Below are 23,985 nucleotides of genomic sequence, written 5' to 3' on the forward strand. Positions count from 1 at the left end.
CTCATTCAAAGAACATAGTCATTTTTCTCCTACACTGTAATAGTTATAATTTCACCATGACGAACACCAGACATTAAGATTAAGCTAACACTGGTGTTTTCTTTGCTTTCCTTTTTTTAAAAAAAATCATATATAATTGCATGTCACTATAGCAACATCCATAACAGATCAGTTTTGTTACGATCACTATTTGGTAGAGCAAACTTTACCCCCAAAAAAGGAAAAATAAAATAAATTAAAAAATTTTAAAAAATTGTTGAAGACTATTGTCATAGGAATACATAACACCTACAGTATAAGTTAATAAATTTCAAGCTACTTTATAGAAATACAACACCAGCATGCACAATATTGTATCAATAGAATAATGGAGCAGTTATTCATTTCACTGGAGAAACAGTTATCATAGGCAAGTGCATTTCTTTAACAAAAAATTGAAAGAAACCATTCAAGCTGCTCGCATCCCCAACCCCCTGCCCCCCACTCCATATTTAGCCCTCTTGTGCGATCTTTTTCCCCTGCATAAAGTTTTCCTAAAGCAGCCAGAGCTAGAAGCTGGAAAAAAAAAAATCAAGAAAAGTTTTGTAATTCCAGTAAATCACTTCCAAATCAAAGCCAGGGATACGTACTGCTCACACAACATGACTGCAAATTAAAGAGAAGCCTTAAAATGTCCTTCCAGTCCACAGTATTTCTTAGAGGTTTCACTCAGTCACTCAAGTTGCAAGCCTCTCCTCCTTAGTAGAGCCAGGAGGATGCACAAAGCAGACTACTGGTGTGGCACTTTACTGAAGTGGCCCTGAAGGGAATGTATATTACCACACTGCAACAAAGTACAATTTGTTTGTTAAAATGTATCCGCATTGGATACATTGATGCTGATTTGCCAGCTTTTTGCAATATCAACCCATCTTAAACTTTTACTTTCTTTGGAATTGCAGATCTTCAAGAAAGCTCACCCTACTGTCCAGGTGCATTGTAGCAAACTAAATAGAAAAAAGTCTAGGCCATCATGAGAAACAAGATATTCCTTTTCCACAGAGGGAAATAAATCTATTTGTACAATGGAAATCATTAGAGCCCTGTTTTCTTCTAAGGTGCTTTTGACTAACAAAAGCTGTATTTAAAATAAAAACCCTATAATTAACAAAGGGAAAAAAAGCAATGAATTTCCAACCACTATGATTTATTTCCATAAATGGATGACAAAAATTCCTGATCAGCTGTAGTTTTTCTCCAATTCCCAATATATTAAGTATCGCAAATGAACAGAATTTTCTGTACATGTTTGAAATAGGCCAAGATTTGTTAAATCTTGTTACTAGTTAAAAAGGATACTGGCATCAGATACTTTTCTCTGTTGGTGTTTCTATCCTGATAGATTCACTTATAATCATAGGCTTGCAATACAGAAAGGCCCTGCCTTCAATACGGGCAACAAAGGAAAGGTCAGAGGCATAGGAAAAAGAGGCAGAGGAGATCTACTGATAATCTTTTGATTATGCTAGGAGAAACCTAAGATTATGAGCAAACTGACAGCAGGATCCCTGAGGATGGACTATGACACCTTTCCTCTTCCTTTGAAAAAGAAATGGCCTTGGAAAATTCCAGACACTGAATGAGAAAAATACAGGTCTGGATTAACAATAATCAAATGGCATTATGTTTTAAGAACTTATCTTATCCAATTTAAATTCTGAATCCTTTCCTGTGAATTCCTGTACTTCATATAACTGCTTGCCAAGCATCTATTAAAATATGGCAAAGGGATCAGAAGATGAATGGTTTTCATGCAGTATTCAGACATCTGGAAAACTGATTTCCAGATGCAAGCTACAAAAGAACATTAAGTCAGAAAGAAGAAGCAAATTTAAACTCAAAAAGCTTGGTGTAAAATATGGCTGTTGTGTAGAAATACTGTAAACTGTAATTTACGGTTAATACTGCAGGCTATCTCCAGCACCTAAACTCCAATGCTTATGATTTTAGAATCTTGGAATCTTTTTAAAATTACACCATAATAAATGGGAACGCAAATCTTCCAAAATTGGAGGTGGACAGTAGAGAGACAAGACAAAAACTTCATCTTAACATAGTGTGACATTTCATTGAGAAGAGAATGACTGGGAAACCTTACTGGAACCACAGAACAGCTTCTCAAACAAACAAACAAACAAAAAGAAATCAAACCAAGGGAAAAAAAGAGAGAGGGCCATTCCATTCAAGTTAGTCGTCATTAACTTCATGTATGCCTAGCAATTAAGATAACTTAAAGACAGCTCCCCTTGAATTAATAATCAACTGAACAGTCCATATGCCATTGTGAGGCTGCTATTCTACTCCATACCACCACAGCCAGCCTGATTTTCCCCTAGTGGTGTTTTGGCAAAAGTGTCACAGAGGCAATCAAAGACAGGTTGCGGGGAGCCTCCCTGGAAGATCACACCTCCTTTTCCCCTACCCCACCCCTGACCCCCTCCCCCCCACTTTTCACTTGTGGGAAAAAAAATAAAGACTGCAGTAGTAGCATCGGCGTGCGGCTGCCAGTCCATCCAAAGGTTCTAGTTGTTGCCTTCACCACCGTCATCATCTTGCTGGTCGCTTGTCCAGAGTGTTAGGTTATCACGGAGCAGCTGCATGATGAGCGTTGAGTCCTTGTAGGAATCCTCGTTGAGGGTGTCCAGCTCAGCAATGGCATCATCAAAAGCCGTCTTGGCCAGGTGGCATGCCTGTTCAGGGGCATTCTGGATCTCATAGTAGAAAACAGAGTAGTTAAGGGCCAGGCCAAGTCGGATGGGGTGAGTTGGCTGCATGTGTTCCTTGCTAATCTCATGAGCTTCATTGTATGCCTTCTCAGAGGATTCCACCACAGTCGCTCTCTTCTCCCCTGTGGCCACCTCAGCAAGATAGCGATAATAGTCCCCTTTCATCTTCAAGTAGAAGACTTTGCTCTCATATTGGGTCTCGCTGCAGTTCTTGATCAGGTAGTTGTCTAGGAGACTGAGTACATCCTGGCACACCGCTTCCAACTCCTTCTCAATCTTCTCACGATAAGCCCGCACCATCTCAATTTTCTTCTCATTGCCATCAGCAGAAGTCTTCTGCTCAATGCTACTAATTACTCGCCAAGAGGAGCGTCGGGCCCCAACTACATTCTTGTAAGCTACGGACAAGAGGTTTCTTTCTTCATTGGACAGTGGCTCATTCAGCTCTGTCACCTGTATGAGACAGAGGATGACAAAATATACTTAATAACTTTGCTTTTTCACTCGAAACCATGCCACTTTTAAATTGAACTCAGTGAAATCTTTCTCACCAACCCACTACAGTAGAAGTCAGAGGAATCTTTTTTTAAATACATCATAACATTTTCACCCCATTACTGACTTGCTAGCTGAAATAATGTCATGCAAAAATTGGGCAATTTGAGAGTTATGAAAGTTAAAAAGTATGGCCCAGACCAAAGAAAGTTACTAGCAGTAATTAAAATTAATACAGCTTGTACCCAACTTAAAATCAGTCTGTTCAAATTCTGCCGGGGGTGGTGATGGTGGTATTTATGTCCCAAATTCAAAAGTTCCAACTTGCTCACCAACCATTTGCATCATCCTATTGTCAATTGATTATGTTTTATAAACTTTTTATCAAAAACTGACATTTACTCTCATTTTTCAGCAAAATTCTATCATAGCAAGTGGTGCCAAGGTTAAGAATGCTGTATTGCAGGCTAATTCTGCCCACTGCCAGGAGTTCAATTCTCACCGGCTCAAGGCTGACTCAGCTTTCATCCTTCCGAGGTCGTTAGAATGAGGACCCAGATTGTTGGGGGCGATATAAGTTACAACTGTGATAAGCAGGCTCCATTACAGTAGTACTCGAAGACTACCTCTACTAGGAACATTACCACTAAAGTAAATTTTGTTTTAAAAATTTTGGCTAGAAATAAATAATTCCAAAATTATATTAGGTTATAAAGATCACTGGGTGTAAAAAAGAATATATTTTGCTTCTCAAAATTTGATGAACACTATTTTAGAAGGAGGTTCTTTAGAAATGAACTAACTCAGAGAACTGTGGAACTCAAGTCTGAAAGGCAGCAATTTGAAATCAAAGTCACAGAATGATCATGGAAAAAATATACAGGAAGAAAGCCAGGCAACAAGATTGAAAAAAATATGCTAGTAAGAGACACAAATGTGCTATGCAGATAAGACAAATGGAGAAATTTGAAACTCAAAATACTACTGAGGTCCTAGTCCCCTGATTTTCATGTTATTTTTCATGGTCTATAAAACTTGGAAAGTATTCCTAAAAAAAGAATCTGATCCCAGAAGTCAAAGTCTTCTTGTATGCTCTAATGACATTTTTATGCTAAATTTAGCATGACCACTATGGTTAATTTTGGCAAGCAAGTAACCAAAGTTAGTCGTTTGCAGTCCTAAGCAATGGTGTCACAATTACCACAAAAATGCCTGTATCTTGCCAATACAGGAACTTGGCATCTACCAAAGTGGGAATATCTGTATTTGGCACACTGACAATAATAAAAAAAATAAACGTAGGCTACACCTCTTGCGGAAATACACCAAATTAAGAGTAGAAACTATCTGCACAAGTGGAGCTATTATTTTCTAATGCATTAAACAATTTTAGATTGCTCATGGTGGAAGTACTTAATCAGCAACATCAATTAACCTGGTACCAGAGTTTCAAAGTTGTATATACTTCCTCTAATCAGGGACAGACTCAGCAAAAGCAGGCATGTGGCAGCCTCCAGCAAGAGCATCAAGATGGGATCCTTGTGACAGCAAGGCAAATGGGTATCATATTTAAGAATGCCATTCTGCTACCTACGCAGCATTTTTCTATTTTAGGCCACGGAGTATTCAATTTTTTTTATTTTGCTTTATAAAATATACTAGAAAGCTTTTTAGGCTTTAATCATTCTTTAGAAGAAGACACTGTCTCTTAACAATTTTCCTGAGATTTGATATCTGCTAAGAAGTAAACCTAGCATCTAAGAAGTTTATAAACCTGGAAAAGGGTTTACACTTTAGATGGACAGCACTGTGCAGTATATCAAGTAAGCCTTCTAATTTATGACAGATCCACAGATTCCTGATATTCTGGAACAATACAAAAGACCAAAGCAGACCTGAAACGTCTCCTAGCACAGAAGCACTTCTAAGGCAGCTGCTGCAGTTAGACACCTATAATATTGTATACGATACAAGTGATAAAATTACAAATAGACGTATGTTCTTTTGTTTAAAAAAGAAACAACCAGTATCCCCAATTAGTGTTGTTTATCTGCAAAATGTTAGAAATTTAGGTAAAACAGGAATGAAGCACTATTGGTAAATTTGTGCAAAGTCCTATGATAAAAAATGTATGATTTTTATAAACTCTATATTTATAATCTTATAAATCTATATAATCTTAACTTTACTCTAGATCAGCCTTTTCCTAGAAAGCTCCAAATGTTTTGAACTGTATCAGCCTTGGCCAATATGATCAATAGGTACACAAAATACCATTTCTTTAAAGTTGTAAATCAATCATTATAGATACTAGTATTCTATTTGTAAAAACAAACTTGCAAGCAGCGCCACATTAAATTTATCCCAACTACTGCTATTAAGTGCTAAAAATTACTAAACCAATATACAATTTGCACATTTATTGGCAGGCAAAACGGATTTCCAGAATATCTGCTGTTTTAACATTTTAATGATATAGCTGAAGGTACTGGGGGTCTTTTTGCCACCAAACTATAGAGCAGTGGTTCTTAACCTGGGAGATATCGCCCCCCCCCAGGGGGCAATTTCATTTTTCAGGGGGGCGATGGAACAAAAGGAGCGATGCAGGGGCAATATGGGGGCAATGGAGCAAGAATTTTGGGGACACTTTTGAGCCTTCCCCTACAGCTCTGAGCCTCCTCCACCATTTGCAGAGAGAAACAGAGAGAGGCACTTGTGCTTCTCTCTCTCTCTCTCTCTCTCTCTCTCTCTCTCTCTCTCTCTCTCTCTCCCCCCTCTCCCTCTCTCGTGCAGATTTGCCCCCTCACAGGGCTCCTGATTGGGCCTGCGCCCGGGTGCCCCGCTCCCTGGGAGAAGCACAGCCAGGAAGTCCCTTTCCCTGACTGGCCCCAAGGTGTACGTGGCCGGGGAACCGTGTGGGGAAGCCCCGGGTTCCCGGGTTCCCCACTGGAAGCAGCCCACCAGAGCCTCAGCTGAGCAGGCCAGCCTTCCCGCAAGCCGCGGCCCTGAGGGAGCGATGCCTCCGTCGGCCCAGCCGCGGGACTGTTGGCCCAGCTGACTGGGAAGGCGCGCCGGAGTCCCAGCTGTTTTGTCAGTGAAGAATATGAGGTGAGCAGAAGATGGGGGGTGAGAGAAAGGGAGGGGGAAGGCATTTTCCAACCAGCAGCAGAAGAGCCCTAACAGGAGCTGCGGGAGCGCCTCCTCCTAGGGCCCGGTGCTGGCTTCCTTGCCCTCCTCCTCCTCCTCCCCTTCTTCTTCCTGCTGCCCCCTGGGCGGCAGTCCTGGCTGGGCCGGCGGGGGCATCGCTCCCTGGGCGATACTGGTGGGTCACAGATTGCCGGGAACGCTGTGTGGTGCGTAGCAGCCCCAGCTCCTCCAGCACACCGGACCTACTGGCAGCACAGGAGGCTCCAGTGTTGGTCCTGGCGGGAGGCGGATCGTAGCCCCGGTTCTGACCGAGGATGCCGGCGGCGCGGAAGGCGGTTTGGCGACGCAGCTAACGGGGGGGGGCGTTCCGCAGATGCCCCACGACTTAAGCCCAGGGACGCCGGCGGCGCAAGGGGAGACTTGGAGATGCAGCCGACGGGCAGGGCATTCCGCAGATGCCTCGTGGCCCCGATTTGAGCCCGGAAATGCCAGTGGCATGTGGGGCGGCCTGCCAGCATGATCGTGAGCCGGGGTGTCCCCGCAGGCCCAGCAGGCAGCAGAGCTGGGTGCCTCCAGCGGCGACAGGGGGTCTTCTGCTGCCTCCTGCCCCCCTCCCGGCCCCTTCAGCACCCTCTGCCTTTCATTCTCTCTCTCTCTCCTCACCTGGCGAAAGAAGGGGGGAGGGAGGGAGAGGAAAGAGAGAAGGAGATGGGAAAGAAGAAAAAAGAGAGAGAAGAAAGAGAGAGGAAGCACAAGTGCTTCTCTCTCCCTCTCTCTCTCACACACACACACTGAGTGGGGGAAGAGGACTGGCAGAACAAGGGCAGAAAGAGAGAGGGGGGAGGGAGGGAGGGCACCAAAATTTTTCACACAGTTGAGATATGGGAAAAAGACTGGAAATAAATTATTTGCATCATATGTCCTGATGACAATTTTAAAGAAAACAAAAAAAAGTGTTTGCATAAATTGAAGAATTATTTCCTATGTTGTGATTGAGCATTTATGTTGGGGGAGGGGCGATGATAACTTCTTCATTGGCTCAAGGGGGCGATTCGTTCAAAAAGGTTAAGAACCGCTGCTATAGAGTTTCATAATAAAACAACTCAGCTTTCGCAGTGAGGCCAAATGTTACATATCAATTTCACAAGCTGGAGTCAAGGAGTAAAATGGACTGTACAATTCTGTATTTTTCTTTTGAAAATTGTACAGGTCTAACCTAAGTCAAACTTCACCATTGGAAACAGGCTAGAACAGACACAGCTTCATTTATATACGTATATATGTCAATGAAATTAATTTGACCCAAAATTAGCTTTAATAGAAAAATATAAGAATGTTTAGATACACATTGTTTTCTGCTTTTTGTATGTTTTTACATCACCAATATTGTGTTTATAATTCATTTTGTATTATATACTCAGGAAGGGTGATACTCAAGGGTGATATATATCCTTAGTTGAAGGTAAATATTTGTGGATGGGAAGACATTCAGTACTATACTATTGTTTGTTACTGCTCTCTGCAGTGGCCAGTTTTCCTCACAATTTAGATATATTGCTAGGGTATAAAATCCTCATCGTAAGCAAAGGCTTCTCTGGGCCTACTATTCTGTTTACAGTCTTGTATAGTAATAGAGGACCAAGGATACTCATGATTTGTTTTTAAATAGCAATAAACTTTAGTTCATTAGTTATTTCAGAAATTGCTTTTCAAAACAACCATTAAATGCTACTTGATTTCAAAGAATTATCTTCAGCAAGTAAATAATTTTAATTACAGATAGTATTAAACTCTAATTTGGAAAGTCTCATTTATTAAGATTCTCTTTGATCAGAATGAACAGGTTTGCATATACATGTACTATGTATACAACTTTTAACTTTTCAACAGTAAAAGGAACAGTTGACTCGTATTTACCAAAAAAGTTTAGAGTAATTAAGAATGAACGTTTCATTTCGTTACATTCAATCCTGTCATGTATATTAGCTACTAGGTAAAATGCAGAAATTATTTATATTATTGCTTATCCTGCAATTTCACAAATAATTGGTAGACAAGGCAAACATTTCTTGTATTTTGTCTGTGCCAGGAAAAAGAGTGGGATATGAGTCCAAGGTTGATTTACATTTATATTAAAATTATTATAAAGTCAACATACAACTGCTGTGTAACGTGTGAATTGTAGCTGATACAAGAATGTATATTCAAGACACTTCCAGTGGGAAACTTTACAGAGGCTGGCTTGCTTCTTAATGCTAAGTTTTGAATCTGCAGAATTGCTGTTGCAATTAGCATGACTGGGATAGAGAACTAGTTCAAAAATAGGAAAATATTTCATTCCAAAATACAACTTGTATAAATCAGTGATATACAAATATACAAATCACTGATAAAAAAATTATTTCAATTCCATTCCCTGCCCTATTTTTTAAAAAAATATTTACTAGCAAAATGGCTTAGATTGCTAATAGATTTAAAGTTACAATTCTGGTATGGTTATTTCCTGTATCTCATAATTCCAATCTTAGCTTAATGTAAAATTTGTCTTCACAGGTTAACACATATAATCTGGGTGATGCATTTGAAGAGGTTTCCCATTTTCAGAATTAAGTTATTCTCCTAAGTGTTGTACAATTGTTCCTTACATGCCCCTCTCAATGATTCCACTTCTACATTTTTTTCATGACTCAGCAAGCTGTATTTTATAATTCTGTTGTGAACAAGCCAAAGTCAACATGTATATGGTTTTGCTTCAAAGAGGACTGCTAATGTAACTTCTCTAGTACAAGTGGTAAGTTATGACCATAATTGAGCCCTGCAAATAAAGTCCAGGTCATGATGATTGTAACACAAGTCATATGACCTGACCCAATGTTATGACCTGCTTTGTGACAGTCGTAACCCAAACACCACAGCCATGAAACAAACTCATTGTTTGCTATGGAGTGCTTTTTGCCGGAAACAGGATATAAGTGCCATTTTCTGCCAAAAATGCCATAAATTTACAGGGCACTGCAAATGGCCATAGATGCAGGCCGGATGCCAAGCGCTCAAAATGCATTTATGTTTGGGAATGTTGTAAATTCAAAAATGGAATCTGTCATAACTTCAACCAGTTGTTAAGTGACCAGTTGTAAGTCAAGGACTACTTGTAGTTCTATAAGATTCACACTGAATACAAATAAATATTATGCAAGAAAGTAATCCTGGAGCTTTGGAAGCATTTCCAGAACAAGTACAGGAGACATAAGGTATCAATTTATATTACATATTGTTTTCACAGCTGGAAATGTAACAATAAAGCCTTCTGGACTTTTCAAGTTTTCAGTATCATATAATACCTTCATAGACACAGCCTCAATTTTCTTAGTTAATGAATATCATCTAAATTTCAGAACTGTAAGCAATATCATCTAAATTTCAGAACTGTAGGCAACTGTGCACCATTCTAGTGTTAAGCTGCAATAGAATCAAAGGGAAACATTTCACAGCTAATGAGCTTTCATGAAGCAGGCAAGCATTAAAATAATCCTTGTTAACGAAATGATGCACTTGCACATATAGGGGAGGAAAGAAGAGGCAGAACTTAAATTCCACTCTTTGATCAGAACATATCTTATTCTTGCCCAAAGCACACATTTAGTGTTAGGAGCTTTACCTGATAGAAGGATTCAGTTTTCCTAGAAAAACTGTGGGTTTCTCTCTCATCATCTTTACTGATAAGAGCATATTCACTCTTGACAAAAAAAAGAGGGAAACTTTAAAGAGAAGACATCACTTTTAAGGGAACTTTTAAGGATCAGTAATTTCACTATAGATGATGTTGCTAAGCTTTCTTCCTTGAATAGCAATAGTTCGATAACTGTGACCTTATCAAACAACAATCCCCAAATAAATTATGTTCATACTATCCTATCATAGCAAAATTAGCCTTCTCTTGACTCCTGAATGTGTTGGATCAATTACACAATTCTGGCTCACAGGAACTTGTACTTCATCCCCATATTTGATGGGCATCTGTATATAATATAAATACTAATAAACAAATTACTTTGAACAAATTCTGTAACAACTGGACTGAAGATCAGCTGATTTGAGATATTTCAATGGCACTGCGGCTCCTTCGCAATAATTATCATCTTACAACTGACCACCATCCATCCATCCTTGCAGTATCTACTCTGACAATAGGAGATCCAGACTCAAATCTCTCTTCCCTCTTTCAGGTTTTAGTGAAAAAAAAAAATGCTGACCTGAAACTTCCTTCCTGCAGGAAAATATCTCCCCGAACTATAGTTTCTACCTTAATCACTATCATCACATTCACAAGATTCTAATTTCCACAGAACACAATTATTTTTTCTATCTGGGTTACTGGCCCTTGAGAGAAAATGGTTCGATTTCAATGTGTTAAATATACCGGTAGTCCTCTACTTATGACCACAACTGAACCCAACATTTCTGTTAAGTGAGACAATTGTTATTTATTTATTTATTTATTTTATGGGACTTATATACCACTTTAAGTGCAAGCACTCTCTAAGCGATGTACACCAGTAAGCAATGTATATATATATTTACATTGCCCCCAACAATCTGGGTCCTCATTTACCTACCCCGGAAGGATGGAAGGCTGAGTCAACCTTGAGCCGGTGAGATTTGAACTGCTGACCTGCTGAACACAGTCAGCTAAAGTGGCCTGCAGTACTGCACCCTAACTGCTGCACCACCTCGGCTCTCGGTTAAGTGTGTTTTGCCCCATTTTACAAGCTTTCTTGTCACAGTTGTTAAGTGAATCACTGCAGTTGATAAGTTAGTAACTTGATCGTTAAGCAAAGTCAATGGGGAAATCAGATTCACTTATCAGAAGGTTACAAAAGCTGAACACATGATCTTGGAACACAGCAACAGTTGTAAGTATGAGCCAGTTGCCAAGCATCTGAATTTTGATCACATGATCATGGGGATGCTGCCACGGTTCTAACTGTGAAAAATAGTCATAAGTCATTTTTTTCAGTGCTGTTGTAACTCTGAACGGTCACTAAATGAATTGTTGTAGGTCAAGGATTATCTGTATTACACAAAATACTGAAAGCCAACAAAAGTAATATAACAAAATAGTTAAACAATACATTGCTGAGAATAGGAACATTTTTAAAAATCTGTACCATTTATACAAAGGAGAAAGATGAGTTATGGGAGCTACCTCTCTCTCTCTCCAATGGTTTCTGCCCAACCCACTAGATCTTAGAGGAGGGCGTGTTCTAGATCAGGGGTGTCAAACTGCCAGCCCACGGGCCGGTTGCATCATACGGAGGCCATGCCCATCCCATCAAAAAACATCACGTGATGCAGCGAGTTTGACACTCATGTTCTAGATCCTTTCTATGAAACGGAGCCATCTTGCAGGAGCCAGGAAATGATATTATTTATTAAATGTATATGCTGCCCATCTCATGGTTCAAGGTAACTGAGTGGTTTATGATATGTTTTCTATCTTTACACCTGCCATATGAAAAAGCCTCCTCCTTGAGGTTTAGACGGCATCAATCATGCTAAAGTCTTCTGGAAGGCCATGAAAACCTGGCTTTTCCCTCAGGCATGGGGACCAGGCTATTAGTGGAGCCTGATATATATATTTTGGAGGCTGAGTCATTTGTGAGATGCCTTGGCTCTTATTATGTATTATGACAGTACATACCAATTCTAAAACGTTTATCAAGACCCCATCTAGCAAGACTTCATTATGAAGTCAGTTAGTTATCTAAACTTAGGTACTGTTTCACTGCCCTACAAAACCATACTTGGCATTTAATCTCACTAACAATCTCTTCAAATTGTTACATGACTTCATGGAAAGCTTTGAGTGTTCCTGTGTGGTATCATTTTCCAGAAAAATGGTAGCAACAATATTTATCAGATATATGAAAGGTTGAGTAATGTGAAAGACAAAATATTTAAACATAAAGTAAATGATAACAGCTTGGCAAGCACTTTGCTATTAGCTGAAAAATTAATTAGGCCTACTACACTCCTCCAGGCTTTCTCAATCATTAAAAAAACAGGTATCCAGTCTACCGGTATCACAATATGCTGTTTTATTCCCCGATTTCCAGTCATGAGGGCATAATGTACATGAAATTCAATTGTTTGAAGCTTGTGTAAGATACAGAAGCTCAGTGCCTTGAACACAGAAATATTTGTATATTTGAAAGCAGGGTTTTTATGTTTTGGAATACCATTTCAATATGCCACTAAATAGCAAGCTTCTCAGTATGAACTCTTCATATATCACCCCTGAACAGAATTAATAAGTGCTTTTTTTAAAAAAAATGATATATTTTCTCCATTTTTCAACAAATTTTACAATTGTTCCTCTATACTTGTTTAATCATTCTTGTTTACTATTACTATGCAGACTAACTTAATCAAGTGGTATATAATAGTGCACTTTTATTTATGTACATTAAAGAGCTATAGTCAAACATGCAGCCAATTGCCATGCAATATTTAGTTTCTAGTATTTCAAACTGTGTGTAGTTACCCTTTTCTGAATGTTATTTCCGTACACCCAACTTTTGCCAATTCTCTCTAATCTATGCTAACACTACTGTTCCTTTTTCATATCTTCACCTGCTTCTATAGCCAGCTGCCTATTCAAGGTTCTGCATATTTATTTTCATTCATTTTCTATAGCTGCCCATCTCAGTCAATGACTCTGGATGGCTTACAACATATACATGAGAGGAAAAATTATTTGATCCCCTGCTGATTTTGTACGTTTGCTCACTGACAAAGAAATGATTAGTCTATAACAGTGATGGTGCCCAAAAACTGGCCACGCCCTGCTCCATGCTCTGCCCTGCCCCCGCTCTGCCCCCCCATCCACTGCCCCGCCTGCCCACAGGGCCACTCACCACCTCCAGGGCCCACTGCAGATTGCCCAGGCAGCCCAGCAGCGCTATGGCGGTCATGCCCTCTGCCCATGCCCCGCAGCATCAACTGTGCATGATGGGGTGTGAGGGCAGAGTCTTGTCTATGCTGCCTGGCTGCACTGCTCTGGGTGGGCCACGCTCAGGGGCAACTCCCCTTCAGGGAAGATGCTGGAGAGGAGGGGGTCACAGGGGAAGGCGAGACTGGGGCAACAGCACATGTGCCCACAGAGAGGGCTCCGAGTGTCACCTCTGGCACCTATGCCATAGGTTCACCACCACTGGTCTATAATTTTAATGGTAGGTTTATTTTAACAGTGAGAGACAGAATAACAAAAAATCCAGAAAAAATGAATTTCAAAAAAGTTATAAATTGATTTGTATTTTAATGAATGAAATAAGTATTTGATCCCCTATCAATCGGCAAGATTTATGGCTCCCAGGTATCTTTTATACAGGTAACAAGCTGAAATTAGGAGCACTCTCTTAAAAGACATCTGTCCACAGAAGCAATCAATCAATCAGATTCCAAACTCTCCACCATTTTTTGAAATGCGTTTTTCTGGATTTTTTTGTTGTTGTTGTTATTCTGTCTCTCATTGTTAAAATTAACCTACCATTAAAATTATAGAGTGATCATTTCTTTGTCAGCGGGCAAATGTACAAAATCAGCAGGAGATCAAATAATTTTTTCCCTCACTATACATGGGAGCAAATACTTGGCCATATTCCTTCCCTAGGCCTAATAATGTAGAGGAGCATTTTTATTATCACTCTTTTCCTGCAGAAAGCCTTCCATTTCTTACAGTTTCATAAAAATACTAAATTAATGGATATATTTTTTAAAAAAATGTGCTAATAAAATTCAGTTTTCCAACAAGTAGTAGCTAATTTTTTTCCTAAAAGCAAAGAATTTAGAAATTTCACTTATGGTTTACTCATCAATAAGTGCTCCATCTTAAAAAAACATACTCTGAATGTGGCAAGTCAGAACCATTCATTCCACAAGCAGACAATTTTCTAATTTATGAAAAAACATTTCTTAATTTTTTTTTTCAAATATCCTCTCTTGTGCTTTTGTGGTCGTAGGAATAGAGTCTGCCATTTTTGCTTGCCTAATCCTTTCACGTTATAAGAAATTCAACAACCAATTCTAGGTGCTGCATCATTATAGTATAACATCATTGGCTTTACAATACAGGGTTTATAATTAACCTTATGATCCCAATTTTTACCTAAAAAGTGGATATAATTATTTCAAACATTTGAATTTAGTATAACATCAACTTTAATACAATTGGAAAATTTCCTAAACTTTGAAATTTGAAAAATTATTTTAAGGCATCCAATATGGAATGTCCATCCAACGCAATGGAAGCATACCATGCAAATTCCTATCAAACACTAGCAGCTAAAGGCAACTTATTGATACAAAATTTCTACTTCACTAATAGGTAGCATTGGCTATAGCTTTTAAATATTATGACTTTCTTTCCAGGATCTTTTCTTTACCAGAAAGATATAGTGTACATTGTTACTCTAGTAATGGAAGTGATGTCCCTTATTTCTCACACAGAGTGGATGGTGGGTGCAAGAAGAATATAGAAATAATAATGCACAATCCATACAATGTTCTGCATAGTTTCTCTATGGAGATAGAATTATCTTTGCAATGCCATGGGACCAAAGCAGATCCACTTTTCACCCTGCTGAAATAATTCTGCTTCATGTAACCTATTTTAACTATACTGAAATCACAGGAAGTAAACTAACTCTCCAAGAGAGAAGGATTTTGCAAAAGCTCCAAAGAATTATTATTGAAGTGGAACGCTTATTAACAAAGAATGATTTGGCATCATGTTGTACACGTTTATCCATATATTTTATTTATAAATTTTTAGCAGCTTTAGTAAAAATATAAGCAAGTAGCTATGGGTCAAAACCCCATCACTTTTCTCACTTTAATCTACCCAATAGAAAAAGTCACAATGCTTCTGGATAAAAGAAAAATTCAAAACATGTGAGTACCCAGAAAGGTGAGACAGAAATTTCTATAAGGTCAAAAAATTCTGTGGATTTTTTTTTCACCTCTAAGCAAGGTTGGTCATTTTAGAATTGTATTAACATTTGCTTTTCAGACTGTACAAAATTTATACATTAAAAGTATACCATTAAAAGTTGAATATTGTATTTCTAAACAGAAAACTCTATTTCCAGTATTCCATAAAATATACATTTCCTCATATCAAAAACAGTTTCTTTAAAAGCAACATTCAAAACTCTAAAATAGACAAACTTTTTTCATATCTTGTAATGCAGCCCAAATACTAGCATAGACTATGAACACTAAGAACATTCTAATATGAATTATTTGCATTGGAACATTTGCTGGAAAATACATGTTTCCCAAGCACTGAAGAAAAAGATGTGCTGTGATAGAAAAGAGGTAAAGACGAAATGCAGCAACATATTCTGTTCAAGCTATAACCTACGTAGTACTGTTGCTATGGAGACGAAAGGGGAATATTCCCCACCAAAGTTCTCACAATTAGTGACCTAAAATATTTGAAACTGATGAATATTTGCCTAGTAATTGACTAACTGTTAGCAAATCTGAGCCTTAATTGAAAACTAATCTGTATCTCCATAACTAGACAAATTTCAGATATCTGCACTTAATTCAATACCACTGCAGCTGCCTCAGTCAGTTGTTCAAAAAGATTGTCATTACCTAAATCGACATGGCCACATTTGAAAAATATCATTCCCAGAATACAAGCCAATTCTGAAAGCCATTTATTATTTTGATAACAGGTTCTATCATTTACATGACTATGCATCAGTAAACAATGAGTTTACAATCTAAGTTCTTATGATTTTTTTAAAAAATAAAACACATGAAACCATGTTATATAAATGTTCCATTACCAGTCATATGAGCATAGCCTTCTGTTGGATGAAGATTTGACAATATCACAAATTCACATTTGGGAACCTATTCTGCCTTGTTGCAATACATAAGAAACATGCAAAATGTCTATTGCATGTAACAGTGGGATTTGGGTGATATGCTCAAACTGAAACAGGTATGTTTTAGTTCATGTATGGAACAAAACAGAACATTTTATTCCAGATAATGTACAAAATTTAGTTTTTCCAGGTAAAAGTCAAAAATGGAAACAAGCCAAGGCTGAGGATTTCCAGATGATGGTGTGTGCAACAACAGCAGCAATAAATTAGATGAACATCTGAATGGACTAGGAAAATTAGGATGGGAAGGCCAGAGAAATGTATCACACAGAGGGACTTTGCTGGCAACTAATGGGCAGGGAAGGGAGAAGAGATAAGACAATTCACATTAGCCTTGCCTACTTACCCCATAATTCAGGGATATTATTTTGGTTGAAGCCTGAAGTAACCAAACTGTTGTTTTTCTATTTTGTTTCTGCTGATGCAACTTCTAGAAAGCAATGATTTGTTCAGGTTTTGTAACAAGATATGGTTTCCATTTTGTTCACATTAAAAACCACACTCTGACATTGCTGCAATGTCATCAGGAAAAAAGGAAAAAAAGTAAACTGAAGAAGGTCCTAGAAGTAAAGATTTTCTTCCATTAAAAAATCCCTAAACCATACAGGTTCTAGGGAGCAAGTCTAAAACCGTGACATCTCTCACTTTCTGGCAGGCATATAGCAATTATGTACGTCGGCTTATTCACCGTGAAAATCCTGAGTTAACATACTAACAGAAGACACTTGTTTCTTCCTCTTGAAATTTTTAGAGGATGGCAAAACAGCAGAACATTAAATGTTACAATATATAAATGTAGGCAAAAATTGAGTTTCCCTAGCTTCATATGTCTGAAATGTGGATGACCTATTATCTTGAAACTGGAATACCACAATATTATACATCTACAACACAGGTCCAGATACCTGAGAGGTACAAGTATGAAAAAACTGATCTTATTTATGATTGATTACCATAAACAGGATTCTCTATGCCAAGTGCCAGCAATAGATTAGATACAATTATATAGCCACAGCATCATACTGGCTGAAAATGCTCATTTCAACTGATTTTGTACAGTGTAATTTAAAGCTATTTCTCCCACCAAACGGAATACCTGTCCCTATTATAAGAAAAAAAAAACAGTATGTTATTAATCTTTACAAACAAAAAAGCAATTAGAAAATTAAGGATTTAATCCTATATACTTACCTGAAATGGGAAGTAAATGTCCTAGCTCAGTAAAGGTTAGTTCTGAGCAAAATACATAGGATTGTATTATACCTTAACAACTGTTTATATTTAAGGCAACAAACACTAATTAATGGTTTAATAGCATACAGCACACAATATAATTATTCTAAGAAAATATCCAAATGCAAAGTATCATGCCACACTAAAAAGCAGAATAACCACATTGTGTTTAATTCCTTAGATCCAAAACCTCTCAGCTATGTGCCCTTGCTTAGCTTTTAAAAAGAGAGCTCAGTAATTAATCTAATGCCCTTTTAAAAGCCATATAAAAGTCCATTTGATTTTGCAATGTGCTTTTTCATCAGAGTTTACATCTTCTAACATTATCTATTGTGCATTAACTCAGTGATAGACAATCTGGGAGTTAAATCTCAAAGTCCATCACTATTTGCTTTTTTTATATGGAAACATTATCTGGCCAAGTAGACAGCCAATGAGCCACCCACATACACACTATCTGATGGATTTGGGGTCAGGTAAAAATGATGGAAGAACATTATCTCTTGCTCCTGGTATCCACAAGTTCCTCTATATCTTTTAATTAAATTTAACTGTTTTCAATTCAGAAGCTATCTCACCATGAAAATTGTCATTATGACAATATCTAAATACTAATCAAACAGTTAAAGCTTACCATTTACTGTGTACTGGTTCCTGAGCTAACAGAAATACTGTAGTTGCAAAGGGCAGATTTCTAATCTATCTTTGTATAGTGATAGCCTTTTCAGTAAATAGTACATTAAAGGTCACCTGTAACATCACACTGTGCCCTAATGCTATTAAGCTTTGGACCCTTAGATACAGAGAAACAGTCAAAAATGGTTACAAAGCACTTCCCATTCTAAAGAAGAGAAACAGAAAATTGTTAGCAGCTTTTCCATAAATGTTCACGATAACTGTGTAATGCCTTGTTAAACACATATCAGGTGATTTAAGTTTTGTTAAGAACATTTAATGCTGATTTAAGATAATTTTCAAGTTCCAGAAAGCCCAATAATTACAGATAGATGCTAAAAATAAAATCATGCTATTTAACTTACCATGTCCTTCTACATGAAATCTGAATTAATTCAAAATAATAAAGATGAAGTAAATAAGTCAGGGGTCCTAAGGTGTTGCATAAAAATATCCAGGCACTATGCAGTTCCTATGAACTGAGAATTGGCAAGCACTTTTATCTTAAAACTGGTTGTAAGAGGGCTCCATCTTTGTTATAAATAATGGTTACTGATGTAGACATCCTACAGTAAGCTATTGGGTAACAGCTATGAAGTTGATCTATGAGAGTTTCATGTTGAAGCATTCATTTCAGAGACGCTGTCAGCACATCTTGTTGGACTTTACCTGCTGGAGTCTTCTCATTTCAACAAGTTATTTTAACAAATGGCCTTCAAATTCACCCAAGTGAAGATGCAGCATGGCTCTGTAGGACAATTTGCTCTTATGTGCATACTACATTAAGAACAATCAGCAAAGGAATACTGATGCACAACACAATGGTTTTAAAATTTTACACCACAGCTGTTATATTTTATCTCTAAAATTAGAGGCAGTATACCTCTGAATGCCACATGCTTTGAAAGAGAAGAATGCACTATTGTCTTCATATCCTGCTTAGTCTTGCTATCCATCATGAGAACCAGAACGCTAGCCATTGATCTGATGTAGCAGATCGTTTTTACACTTAATAGTTTAATGATGTTAGTATGTCTCCACTGCCAAGTTTCTCTTTAGACAGTCTTCAATGTACTCTACTACAGGTACCTAAGTTTATTAGGTTAAGAGATAAATCACAAGTGGCATTTAGGATGCAGTTTAGAACACTGTATTTAGTTGTAGATACCATTTTAATTGTAATTCTATTTCTACATTATCTGAGACAAAATGCTCTATGTGCAGTCAGTCACCACCTGGGTGCACTGCAGCCTCTATTGTTATGTGACATCATTGCCTTACAATGGGAAATCAGTGAGAGGTCATAAGTCTTGCACACAGCTGGAATGGGATAGGGTGATATGAGATATGGCTTTAGGTCTATAGTATCATTTCTGTAATAGCTTAATTTTTTGTCTTAGCCTTAATAGAGGGCAACAAGCAGGACTTTCAAAGATTTAGATGCTAACTGTTGAAGAAATTCTGTAACAGTGAGATACTGCGTGTAAGAGATTATATTTCCATTATTTTACACCAAGTAGACGTCATACAAAATTGTTCCAATACTTAAAAGAAATCATAGGAAACACAAAAGAAATTTGAAAGCTACTGGAGAAATCTGGCATCAAATCAGAAAATATAATGCATATGTTGTAAAACCCAGGATTGAAGATTTGCATTCAGCTGCTCTAAGCGAGATTAGTCTGTATGCACTGATTGGCATCAAGCCACATTGCAGAAATGGGCTGCCCAATATTAACAGAGAACCGCTATGCCACATATGGATCTCATCTCATTTATATTGCTAGCTGAATCTTCCTCTGTTCTGAGAAAAGCTCTGGCAGTTCCATTTCCTTGACAAACACAAGGTTAGGACAAAATGGTGCAATAAGATAAAAGAGCAGCATCCTAGGCAGACTGCGACAATTCCAGTCTAGATCAGTATTCGCTATTCATCAGTGAGAGGCCATGCTGGCTTCTCTTAAAGGCTCAGACCTTACTAACAAGGCAAATATAAAGAACTGTTCTCCCCTTTAAAGCAACCCCTCCCTCCCTCTCTCCACCCAGTCTAGCCTCTCTGCAATATGACAAATGCAGAATCTTCTGGAATGACTTGATACTGCCTCCCACGATTGCTTTGTTTGCAAGATCAGATCAAAAATTTCTTTTTTATTTATTAGATTGTAAAAAAATGAAATAAACTCCAGTTTATACTATTTAAGAGCTGTTCCACAATGACCCATTAACTGTACCAACATTAATCCATTTTAGCTTAATTCTGAACAAATCTTCAAATAAACAATTCTGAAAAGACAGCCTATATAAAGATGAAGATTATACCACAAAAGAAAAGAACTCTCATCAGAAGGTTAAGAAAAGGATGCACTGTAATGGATTAAAAAATATCCCAAGAAAGAAATTAAGTATTAATTAATGTACAAAGATAATTTTCAATTGGCAATTCTCCCTATATTCTCCAAATCCCCCTCCCAAAGAGTGCTGGATAGAAAACAGAGGTATTTAAAGAGATAAGAATGTAGTTTTACTGATCAAAATCATAATCTTAGCTCACTGTCTATCATGAAGCAGATTAAGGGATGAGTTGGTTGCCAATTGTGGGTGGGGCTGCTTGTGGGAGTTCGGGGGTGGGTATACTAGCTGAATTACTGGGAAAGACTACTAGGGAGTGGCACCGCCCAAGCACTAGAAGAGGGGGAGCAAAAGGGGGGGGAAAGACAGAACATCTATGCCACTAGTTATGTCCTCTCAAGAAAACATTACTCATATTTCTGCAATATAGTGATACATAGGGAGGGGCAAGCAGTATAGTTTATCCTCAAAGTACTGAAACATAAGTAGCAGAAAATTCCCTCCCCTTCTCTTTTCCTCTAAATGCAGAAAAGACACTACTTTAACTAGGCCCAATGATGAGGCAAAACAGAACAGTTTCATCAGTATACCCAGGAACAAGCAAAAATTGTAGAGGAAGGAGATTACAAGTAACATTATAATGTAACTCTGTTAAAACATGAAGGTTCACAGCAATTGCTGCCTGTAACACACCAACAACTTTATGGAACAAGGAAAAAAAAATTAACTTAAATTCAGAACAGCGTTTGAAAATGCTTGTTTAGAGGAACCAAATACTATTTAATTATTTCAAAAAAGATCACATTTCTCTAAAATGGAGTAATGAGCCTTTGAAATGCCAAAGATTGCATTGCATAATATGACTACAGTAAAGGCAGAGTACTCCATTTTTTTCTTAAAGGGAAGAGATATTTCTCAGTATGGAGGAGACAATATTTGGGAGAGGTATTCCCTCTAAAAAAGAAAAAAAATCCCTTCTTTGCATAAAAACAGAAATGGGAAATTTCAGTTCAAGGTATGTTCTCTCTCCAGCACAGAAAGGAACATGGTTCTCTCCTTCCCACTCTTAAGCAGGGTGGGGCATTCGCTCTGGAAGTTTGTAAGAAATAAGATTCCTCATTTAACCAGTACTGGTATTGGTAATGTGCTATTTCAAGTACTTTATAAAGACACACAAAACACACATTCAGGAGAAAGTAAGGTTGCATGCACCAGAAGACATTTAGATGCAATGAGGATGTTAATGAGATCTGACCCAAGGTAGAATAATTTCCTTTAGACACGTGCAGAAAGAAAGGAGCTCTTTTTCTCTAGGCGTGGCAGAGTCAGTCAGAAGAAAGCAGTCTTTGCTCTTTGAAGCCATTTCCATTATTTAAAACTGAGATAAGAAATTACAGTACCTCAGCTCCAAAGTATTTTCTGTATGGGACAAGAATGTGTGTGTATACATACACACACAAAGACTGCATAGAAAGTTGTGTAGAAAATCTTATATTGTATCCCTGTCATACATTTCTTCCAAATAACTGTCAATCCCCCTTCCGCCCTCCCAAAAAAACGATGATTCATCACGAGGACATTTTCTACAGCCACTATAGCAAGTGGGCTTCAAAGTGAAACACATTCATAAATTAGAGTGAAGGAATACTGTATATTAACACCATTCTGAAGAACTGTTTTTTCCTATTCCTTTTGGAGAGAAGACAGGTGATAAAATGCAAAGCTTTTCTCGTCAAACTTTCCTTTCGTTTGAATAGTGTATTTTCTCCCCATCCTCATTAAAAAAAACTATTTCCCGCAAAAAAACCACAAAAAAACTACCCAAGTTATTAATGGGTCCAAGGAAGAGCAAAATAACTGTCTGTTATTTGCTTTCTGCATACTGTAATTATTTCCCCTTCTTTAACATTTATTTCATCAGAGCGTCAGCCTAGTTTCCTCATACAAATGAAAGGGATAGGGAAAACCTGCTGCCAATTTTTAAAATTATTTCTCCTTATGTAAGAAAAGTGGAAATTATTTTCCCTCCTACTTCAAAGAAAAACCTCCAGACAAAAGCCCCCAAGGATAATTTTCCTTCAAAAATAAGCGATGGGAGGGCCCTTTTATTGCCACTACGGAGGGCAGAAAAGGGCGACTTACGTTCTTCATGGCAGCCGCCATGTCGTCGTATCTCTCGGCTTGCTCTGCCAGCCGGGCTTTCTGCACCAGCTGCTCGCGGTCGACCATCTTTACGGGATTTTTCAGAGGCTAGGGGGTTTAAATATTTTTGTTCTGCTCCCGACCGAGGCTAGAGAGAGAGAAACTGAAGAGGAGAGAGAGAGAGAAACACAGAAACAAAACCAAAAAAAAAAAAAAGCCAGAGGGCAGGCGATTGGTTGGTTGATTGGTCGGCCGGCCGGCCGAAGCGGGGTCGCGTGCGAGGCAGGCGGTTCAACTGCTTTGCTTCCCAGAGCGCGAGACAACTCGCCTCTTTTCCCCTTCACGCTCGCGCCGCTACTGCTCTTACGGCAGCGGCGACGGAGAAGGCGGCAGCAGTAGTAGCAGTGACGGCTGCACCCAAGAGATATACGCATGCGCCTCTTTGCCTCTCGGGGATCCTCTTGCCCCGCCAAGACCCTCCTCTTTCCTCCCGCCCCTGCCTCTTTTAAAGCCACGCCTTCTTAGCCAAGGAAAAAGAGAGGGAATTGCGCACAGGCGCCAAAACTGCACACAACGGCCGGGGCTTCTCCAGGGTGACGCAGCCATGAAAAGCACCATGGGAGTTGTAGTTTGAGGGAGGATGTGATCAGAGAGAAGGTTGCCTCAGGTGAGAAACGTGCATTTTCCAGAGAGCAATGTTTCTCACCTGAGAAAGAGATCCTTGTGTTTTGTGATCTCTTGGGTGAAGGAAAAAATTCTTGTAATGCAGCACATTAGAATTTAATTCTAATTAATTTGCTTCCAGAAATTGTGGGTGCTCCATTTTCAAGAAGATATTGGACAGCCATTTGTCTGGAATGGGATAGGGTCTCCTGTTTGAACAGGGTGTTGGACTGGAAGATCTCCAAGGTCCTTTCCAACTCAGTTAATTGATAACAAAGATGCTGAAGTGATAAATAGTATCTGCCTTTTTACAGAAGGACTAAGTCAGCAGTAGATCATCATGAAGAAAATGTACATGGTGACTAAGAATTAAGGTGACCAACTTTTTTACAATGAAAAGGAGGACACAAATAAATTGAAGAAAAAAATATCGTAAATAAAAGAAACATTTTATTCATTGCAAAAATAATACAGACAACTTGCATGTGCAAAGTTTGCCATCCGGGTGTTTTGGCGCGCTCAGCAGCAATTCCTATTGGCTTTCGAAAGCCAGT

The 23,985-nt window shown here is 38.4% G+C and overlaps 1 protein-coding gene across 1 annotated transcript; it reads right to left on the reverse strand.

Moving 5' to 3' along the window:
- Window positions 1–2,480: 2,480 nt before the first annotated feature.
- Window positions 2,481–23,209, reverse strand: YWHAG (tyrosine 3-monooxygenase/tryptophan 5-monooxygenase activation protein gamma). Its single transcript, XM_039334638.1, has 2 exons — window positions 22,769–23,209; window positions 2,481–3,218 (listed from the first exon to the last, which is right to left on the reverse strand). The coding sequence occupies exons 1-2, from the start codon at window positions 22,853–22,855 to the stop codon at window positions 2,562–2,564; spliced, it is 744 nt and encodes a 247-aa protein (XP_039190572.1). The 5' UTR covers window positions 22,856–23,209; the 3' UTR covers window positions 2,481–2,561.
- Between the last annotated feature and the right edge of the window lie 776 nt (window positions 23,210–23,985).

The sequence above is a fragment of the Crotalus tigris genome, unplaced genomic scaffold (assembly GCF_016545835.1).
Source record: "Crotalus tigris isolate CLP2741 ecotype Arizona unplaced genomic scaffold, ASM1654583v1 scf7180000017632.1879674, whole genome shotgun sequence".
NCBI classification, from domain to species: domain Eukaryota; kingdom Metazoa; phylum Chordata; class Lepidosauria; order Squamata; family Viperidae; genus Crotalus; species Crotalus tigris.